The following is a 9,378-nucleotide window of genomic DNA, read 5'->3' as shown; positions in this document are numbered from 1 at the left end:
CCAGTGTCTATTTCTAAGAACATCTCTATTTCAGACTCACAGAAGGATCAGGCTGCTGAAAAGTTATTTTTTTTCTTAGTCTAAAAATGAGAATTCTTCTGCCTACAAATCTTGAATTTGGTATTTTTGGGGTTTGTTTGTCTTTTTTGTTTTTTTTTTTTTCTTTTTTTGTGGAACAAAACATTGTGTCTCTTTCTTTCATGTCTTAAGCTATGCATGCTTGCGCAAACATTTCTTCATGTTTTCTCACAAGGGCACAGAGCCACTTTTCTAAATCCTTATGCAAAAAACCTGCAAAAAACCATGCGGATGCATGTAGATTTATATATAATATACCTGGATGGGAACCTAGATTTGTCCCATCTGTTACTCCATCTAAAGGCAAAATAAAATCTGCCACGGTGTTTCCTGATGGAAATAAGATCTATCTGTGCAATTTGACTTTTTTCCCCCTCCCTTTTCACTTCCACAAGGGAATTTTTTTTTTTTGAAATGAATTGGGGGGAAAAAGTGCAGTTTTTATCTCTACTTTTAAGAAACTTGTGAAGATCTTTCAGATTTTTTATTTCAACCGGAATGGAGTAATAAGGGTGAACCTAGGAGTAGCCAGGAGAGGTGTGTCAGGTCCCCAAAACTGTTCCCAGGGAGCACATTCAAACTGAACACCTTATATTTTGCTATTTAATGCACTGTCGAGCCAGCATGTGTCTTTTATAGAAATACTCTGCTTTCGGGTTGTCTGCTTTTCATAAACTAGTTTATACCTTGATGGGATAAACTACGCACATGGTATCATCAATGCCAGGTCAGGGGATCGGGGCAGAGGGTAAGCTTAGGTTGCCTGCCGTCACTGTCTTGATTATTTTTTGTCTTCCTAGAAGTGATGCTTGTCTTTGATCCGAGCTATGGCTTTTCTGGTTTTGTCTAGAGGTATATCTCAGTGAGAAATTTTTGGAAGCTAGAAATAGGCGCATAAATGTTCATTTTTACATGTAAAATTACTTCACAAGTGATTTCACTTCTTTTATCTGCTCTAGAAGCCTTAAAAACCCCCCATTTTCTAAAGAAGCTTTTATCACAGCATAATTTGCATCTTTTTTTTTCCTATTGGTCTTTATTTCTTCTTGTTGTATACTTTGGATTGTGAATTGCAAACAAGAAATAGTTCCAAATCAGCAACCTGTATTGTTACTATCCAAAAAAACATTGTTAGGGTCTGTTCACTATGTAGTCCAGCCAGCTGTGTTACCATTTTATTTCTGTAGCTTATGAAAAATAGAATTCAGGCTTTATCCTTACGAAAGTAAAAAGTAAGTACATTTGTATATCATTGCTACATTTCTATGTTAGCTGTTACATGTGAGCCACAACATTGTTTCAAGGAGGGTTAGAGATTTCATGGGTTTAAATGTGGACCTATCTGTTAATGCTTAGAAAAGTTCAATTATTTATTGCTTGTCAAAATTAACAGACAGGATTTTTTAATGTGTCACTCACTATAATTTTAAGCCTCTTCCTAAAGAATCAAGAGTGCCAACATTTACCTGGCAGGAGTATTTTGCCATGACAGCTCTCACTACCCTAGGGTGAGAGCCCCGGTCCTGTGCAGGAGGCAACTGAAGTGTTTTCCTTCCATCTTGACAGATGCTGCCTGCAAGAACCGTCCCCTAGACCTCGTCTTCATCATAGACAGTTCCCGTAGTGTCCGACCTGAAGAGTTTGAGAAAGTGAAAATCTTTTTGTCAAAAATGATTGATACTCTGGACGTAGGTGAAAGAACAACCCGTGTGGCGGTCATGAATTATGCTAGCACCGTCAAGGTAGAGTTTCCCCTCCGGACCCACTTTGACAAAGCTTCTATGAAGGAGGCTATATCTCACATTGAGCCCTTGTCTGCTGGCACAATGACTGGCCTTGCCATCCAAACTGCCATGGATAAAGTCTTCACCGAGGAAATGGGCACCCGGCCAGCAACCTTCAATATCCCCAAAGTGGTCATTGTCGTGACAGATGGACGGCCACAAGACCAGGTTCAAGATGTGGCAGCAAGCGCCCGGAGAGCTGGCATTGAGATCTATGCAGTTGGGGTAGATCGGGCAGACATGCAGTCCCTGAGGATCATGGCCAGCGAACCACTGGATGAACACGTCTTCTATGTGGAGACCTATGGTGTGATTGAAAAGCTGACATCCAAGTTCAGAGAGACTTTCTGTGGTAAGGTGGTCTGTCCAAGAGGGTAGTGTAATTTGGCTCCTTTTGGCTGCTACTGTGGTTCCACTCCCTAAGAAAGAAGTTTTTCTTTTTCAGAAGTGTTATGTATCACATTTAAATATTTCCTTTGCCATCTGCTGGGCAAACAAGCCAACCTTTTCATTCCGTGAAGGCCAAGTAAGGACCTTGCATTCTGAATAGTGACCTTACCATGCAAGTAACAGACCTGATTTCAGTCGACCTCTTTGTGCAGTTGATCCAATTTAGCACAAGAGAAAGCACAGCAATCTGGCCAGGATTTGGCTATGTGTGTTTACTGAGCTACCAAGAACGTGCACTGGAGTTGCTCATTTCCTTTCCCATCTTGCTGAGAAGCAGGAAGGGTGGAAGTGTGGTGCTGAAGAGCTCCTTATAGATTCAGAGCACGAAAATCAGTGTGGTAGGTGAACCACCATGTTAGCTTGAGAAATGTAATGCACAATGAAGTGTCCAAACACAATGGCTGGTCATCTCGGGATGGGCTTTCAGGCCCAGGCATTGCTGGGCTTTTTCAGTGTGCCAGGCTCACACCTTTCTCTGTTTCTCTGCTATCAGACAGGGAGCTGTATCTGCACCTCCTGTGGGACGGGTTGAATTAGCTTCACTCTTTGAGAGCTTGGGGTCTTGGAAAAATGCTGAATGTATATTTGGTTTGGGCTAGAACTCCGCTAATGATGCTAGGCCAGCATGGGTTATTATTGTCATTTACAGAAAAAAAGGTCATGTATCCGGAGCAGCTGGAACTGCCTATAGGTAGCTATGACGCAGTCCTACTCACAAAAACCAAACGATGACTTTTTGACAGTTAAAAAGTTTTTATAAAGTAGATTTTTCTAGCAAAATGTCAAAGAAAATGACTCATAAAGTAAATCGCCACCAAGTACTGGGTAAAATCATGTTTAAAGAACATTGTAAGAGAATTAAAATTACAGCCATTGCCTTGGGAACTTGGTTGGCAATGTGTTACTTCGTTGTTTCAGAGCCTTACTAAGTATTACCACCATGCCTTTGGAATATGTTTAGAGTGAATAGATCTCTTCTTTGAGCTACGAAATAAATGTGTAGGACCATCTGCAGACAGAACTCTTTGCCCCATAATTAACATAGGTAATGCCTTGAGGTTTGGCTTGACATGATGTTGTCTTGTTGATGTGACCAGATCCTCTCTCTGGTAGCTGGAAGTGGGTACAGGTGCCCACCTAGCTGGACAGGTATGTGTGCTGTGAACACAGCACTATGTTCTCATCAAAGCAAGTCCTTTCATAACACCAAAGAATAAATTTCTTGTTCTTAAGAGTAAACTTACTGTTTGTTGTGCTGAAGCATAGAAATTTTGCACCTACTAAGCTGGAGGATAAACCAAAGAGCTCACACATACACCAGCTTCCAGTGTAACTCTTGAGTTGCCTGCATGCAATAGCCAGAATCTGTGGGATTCATGAACAAGAACAGGGTAAAGGGAATAGTTTTTAAAAGGGTTCTTACAAACCAAATGAATCTAAGAGCGTCTTGTAAGACAGTGTGGGTAAACTGGGTCTTTTCCAGCTCCAGACTGGTCAGAAATCTAGACTCACCAGTGACAATTAGGATTTTCTTTGCTTTGGCCAAGCCAAATAAATTTGTTTGTACGGTGATCTGAAAACAGGAAAACTAATGTTCAGGGGCAAAATAGTTGGCTAAGACCAATTTCTTGATGCATGGATCATCATTCAACACGAGACCATCCTGGAGATGGAAAATCTTAGCCTTGAACTGGTGTCCAAGTCAGTGGAAGCTTGTCTTTCCTACCACAAAAATCTGGCCATTTGAATCTGAGCTTCTCAGTTATGCTTGAGAATATCACCCACAGATTTTGTTTGTAAGAGATTGATGGAGATGAATTATCTTATTTCCAAGCATATAGCAGAATGAAAAGATGCTGTCTTGGTTTGAGAATTTTTTTTACCAATGGAAAGGTAAGACACACTTTCTATCAGTGTTATTAGGGGCATCTAAATCTTCCATAGTTTATAAAACAGAAAATGTTGCCTTGCATTCAGAAATACATGAGGAAATTCAAGCACTACTGCTTCTTATTTCTTATCTCACCACTATAGCTTTGGAGTTTGATTTTACCAGTAGTCCATACTCACATTGTGACTACTCATCTAAGTAAAATATCAGGTAATAACAGACATATCTTCATATTTTTCTCCTTTTCCCTTTTGTTTCCTCCTCCTTTTTCCCCCTCCCTTTTCCTCTCCCACTTTTTTTCTCCAAGATTTTTTCTTCTCCCCTCTCCCCTCTCCCCTTCCCTTTCCTCCCTCATCTAAATTGAGTCATCTAAAAATCAAATAAGTTTCAGTGAGTATCTTTACAGTCTGTGGAGAGAAACAGGGGTGTCTTGAAGTTTCCAAAGCAGCACCAGATTCAAAGCTAAACACACATGAGACAAGGTGGTCAGAAGTTAATTAGTTGTGTAGATAGACCATCACTGAAGGAACAGAATGTCAGCACACACAGTCCATTGTAGAGGCAGCCCAGCGTTACAACAGTCATTTCATCTGCTCTGTCACCACAACACACTTCTACTAACTGCTATCCGTCATGCTGCTTTTCATATCACAGTTTTCAGATGAGATAGCCTTACTGTTTGCTGAAAATTGAATCTCATTTTGTATTTTGCAGTTTCAGCTTCTCAGTTCTCTGAGATTTAGATTTGGACATTATTTCTGTACTCTCCTTCAAAAAGGAGGTTCAAGTGCCCATAAAGTTATGTTACAGTAGAAACTTTCCTCCATATCCTCTTTTGGTCTTGACTTTTAAATCTGCTGGATCAAGGCAGCTACAGCTGTCACATACCCACCTTGTACTGGCGGGTTTCTTTGTCAGATGATGCGTCTGCACCATTATTACGCATCTTTTGGTCTTGACTTTTAAATCTGCTGGATCAAGGCAGCTACAGCCGTCACATGCCCACCTTGTGCTGGCGGGTTTCTTTGTCAGATGATGCGTCTGCACCATTATTACGCAGACACTCTCTTCATTCCTGAGAAGACAGTGTGTTGTTCTAGTGCCTCTGAATTTTTCCTGTCCTCCTAGTGTTGATGCTTTTTCTGTGGCAGATTTTGGGTTTTTTTGCTTTATTTTGCTTTATGTTGCATTTCAGTTTACATGGGAGTTTTTTACAGTGCAGCAGGAGTTCATACATCAGGTTGTATGCCAGTGAGCAGAAGGTAGTAAGGTGCTAGACAGTGACTGAGATTTGGTGATTATTTCAGCTGGTTGTCTGTAATAGAAAGGGTCTGGGTACAAAAAGCCAGAAGGTCCTTTTCATTGCTGAGTTTCCATTTCCAGTGTAATGTTACTAAATGCATTAGTTGCACCCTTTTCAATTCATCTTGTCTTTCTGCCACCTCAAGTGGTGAGTTATTTCAGTGCAGTTGTTCCAGTGTCATTTATGACCTTTTCCTTCCGGCTACAGGATGATGCAAAAGATGCCTGTAACTTTTTCTGACAGTGACACAGCACTGACATTTACTGCTACTAATTCAGCAAACAGTGGAACATGTACTCGTGTAAGCATGAATTATTAATGACTGTTTACTTCCTTTGGCATGACTGACATGCCTTTTCTGTGCATGCCCTTTGTAGCTGTGAATGTGTGCGCACTTGGGACCCATGACTGCGAGCAGGTCTGTGTGAGCAACGATGGATCCTACCTTTGTGATTGCTATGAAGGCTACACTCTGAATCCAGATAAGAGAACCTGCTCGGGTATTAGTCATTTGGTAATCGTGTTCAACTAGAAAGAAATCACTTTTTAATACCATAATTGGATTTGAGAAGCTACTTGGGTACTTCTGTTGAAACAGTGAACATCTGTATCTTCTTCAATAATAATAAATAATAAATAAAAGTGGTGCAATTAATGGTGAGAAGTAATTTGATTCCATCACCATCCTTTTTATTATGCCTGCAGATCCATTCATTACAGCCAGATGCCAAAACAAAGTCTTCAGATGTAGACGCTCTATTTCTCCTACCAATTATTCTAATTCCTTCAACTACTATTGCCATTTCTGACCTGATTCCAACTCAAAATATATTTGAAAATGTGAATATATTTAGTTAGTGAATATGCATTCCATCCCAAACTGCTTTTTATTAACAATAAACTGTTTCTTTAACACTCACCTTGCAGCTGTGGACATGTGTGCACCTGGCAGGCATGAGTGTGATCAGATCTGTGTGAATAGCAACGGATCCTATGTCTGTGAATGCTCTGAAGGCTACACCCTGAATCCAGACAGGAAGACTTGCTCAGGTAAGAATTAAAGGCTACTTTAGTATATGAAACTCATGGAGACATGGACCTGTTTTCTGTCAGCTACCTTCATTTTTCTTAGTTGAAAAATCACTTACAGACATCAGCTCTTAAAATGAGAATTCACCTGTAGCCTTTCCCCTTGGTTTCAGTAACAATAGAACTGCATTTTTCTTTAAATGAGTTGATTAACAAAATGCAGTTTGGCACTTACTTCCCATTTTATGTTCTTCTCAGTACTTCATAAACATCACATAAACATTCCTGGTAGAGGATGTTTTGGAGAAGCCCACCAGCACTGTGTCTCCACTGAAGACAGAATGCCACTAGTCCATAGAGAACTTAAAACCTGATGATTTTCCCATGCCCTCTGCCTTTCTCCTGTTGAAACTCAGAGGTTTTTTACAGCTTGCTGCTTCTGCTTCCAACGTTGTGCAAAGCTCTGCTATATAGCAACCCTAGTCTTACGCCAGCAAGCAGCCTCTTCCTTTCCTACTCCTCGAACTGGCACCCTGAAAAGTTAGCCTATTTGAAAATCTTTTCTTCCCCCAACACTCCTCGGGAGTCGTTTCTTTAAATCCAGAAGTTTTGAGCAGCATCAGCCTTAGGGCAGCTGTTTTACAACTGGTAAGTGCATCCCTCCCTTTGAGAGCACATAATGATCTCAGTGAAGTTTGCACTCTTCTTATTTCTGAAGAGAGAACATAATCTTCTAGTGCTCCTGCTTTTTTTGTTTGTTTGTTTTCTCACTAGGCTTTATATCTCTGCCATTTCAACAGCACTTCTACACATCATGCCTGTCTTTTTGTGCCCACCTTCAGCTCGTGGATCAGAGTATGAATTTAAATTTGGCCTCACCAGAGTTACGGCTAATATTGCAAGGAACAACTTCTGCCTTGACATGTGGCAGGTTATTGCTCATCTCAGTGTGGTTTTAGCTTCACCATTACTGGGGATATTCAGTACTGTTAGAATTGCTGAAGAAAATCAGAATTGCGTGAGATGTGGTACGGTAATGTCTTGCAGTCCTGATATCTGCCGGCTCTGTTAAATAATTGGTATTGAATTCAGTCGTCTGCAGCATAATATAATAATGTGGTAGGACTCTGGCTGAATCCTAATTTGAATCCTAATTAAATTGTATTTATAAATGTTGAACCGTTTAAAACGCCTGAGTGTCTGGGAGGGATGAATAGGTTTCTCTTCTAAAACATGGTTCACCACAGCCATGGTCACGTGTGTACTTGGAAGGCACGGCTGTGCGCACGTCTGTCTGAGGCATGGTGGATCCTAGAGCTGTGACTGCTATGAAAGATACACTCTGAATCCAGATAAGAGGACTTGCTCAGATAAGACCTGATTAAGGAAATACTGTGTTGAGCTAAAAGCTAGTAGCTTTTAAAAATCATGTTAATTTATGTTATTTTTCTGACAAATTATCCAAGAGTTTTTGTACAACTCCTGAAAACACAGTGAAACTTTGTTTCTCCATATGTCCAGTAATAATTTGAGACCCATGACTGTTCTACAGCTGTGTGAGGCTTGGAATTGGTATCATTAAAATGCTATTTGGCATTTTCCTGAAGACCTCACAGTATTTTCACATCCAGGGATCACAATTGCCATATCCAGTTGAGAGAGAATGTTAACATATTTGGTGGGAACATGTGATGTGCACCCGTGTCAGAGAACTCCTCAGCAAAGCAGCACAAGGGAATGAGATAAGGAAGAGCAAGAACTGTGCTGGCAGGGAGATTACAGTCTGTATCATCATGAGTGCGATCTCTCTTTCTAGTAGATGTGTTTGGACCTTAAAAAAATACTCCAGCCTTAGAGCTCTAGAGGATGGAGGGAAATGTTCTTTCCTAGTGCTGGTCTCTTGTGGAGAAATAGATGTAGCTGGTACTCAAGGATGTACATATAGGTATATAGTACCTACAAATTAATATGTATTCAATATTATTTTCACTCGATTAGGATTTGAACTTCATCCTTTAATTTTCTGGATGTCTCACTGATGATTTATTTACACAGAATCCTTTTTTTCCACTTCCATCATAATCCCTTTCCTTACGACATTTTGTGTGACAAAGCCCTGAACCGAGGCTTCCAACTCCAGGAGGTTCCTAGGCAAATCTCTCCAACTAAGTCATATGTCTCACATCTCAGAGAGGTGAAGTCAGAGAGCCTCAGTATTTCTTCCTGCCTAGTTAAGGAGCTGATTTCATAAATATAGTTCCTATGACTAAATCTCACCTGGCTATATATGGACAAAAAAAACATCTCTGAGGGAATACGAATTCAGTTAGGCATCCCCTTTGGAAGTCAAATCCTAAACCTCCTTTCATAGCACCAAGTCTTCCCCTGCATAGTCAAATTTCAGATTATTTCCCTAACATGCTTGTTTTTTTCTCTTTAGAATCTCATTTTGCAATAGGCTGCTAACGATTTTTCAACCATCCATGTGTTCATCATATAATAAAAATTGTATAGGTCCAGGAGGAGGTCTTTTTTCTTTTTTTTTTTTCATTTCTTTATCTCTTCTTTCTTTTCTCTTTTCTCCTTTCCTTTTCCTTTTTTCTTTCTTTCCTTCCTTCCTCTCTTCCTCCCTTCCTCCCTTCTCCCTCCCTCCTATTCTCTTTTTTCTCTCTCTCCCCCTTTGCGCCTTATTGAACCTCTTTGCTTCAAAGATATCCAAATATAGGAACTCCTTCTCAGCTTGGCCTTTCAGAGTTGATGTGTTAAATTTGGCAGAAAGCATCAGCCTCACACATCAAGTGCCCACTTTGTAACTGGCTGTGGGTGCCATATCTCTTTTTTTT

At 40.3% G+C, this 9,378-nt stretch overlaps 1 protein-coding gene across 1 annotated transcript in view; it reads left to right on the top strand.

Annotated features, from left to right (window-relative positions):
* The first annotated feature begins 786 nt into the window (after positions 1-786).
* The window catches only part of MATN3 (matrilin 3), a 15,517-nt gene continuing 6,925 nt past the window's right edge, over positions 787-9,378 (top strand). Inside the window, 5 exon segments of the mRNA XM_010138628.1 lie at positions 787-826; positions 1,645-2,214; positions 5,884-6,006; positions 6,434-6,556; positions 7,783-7,903. Of these exon segments, the coding sequence (XP_010136930.1) occupies positions 787-826; positions 1,645-2,214; positions 5,884-6,006; positions 6,434-6,556; positions 7,783-7,903 (977 nt within the window).

Source organism: Buceros rhinoceros, unplaced genomic scaffold, assembly GCF_000710305.1.
Source record: "Buceros rhinoceros silvestris isolate BGI_N320 unplaced genomic scaffold, ASM71030v1 scaffold33226, whole genome shotgun sequence".
In the NCBI taxonomy this organism is placed as follows: Eukaryota; Metazoa; Chordata; class Aves; order Bucerotiformes; family Bucerotidae; genus Buceros; species Buceros rhinoceros.
This window is presented reverse-complemented; position numbering and strand designations above follow the sequence as displayed.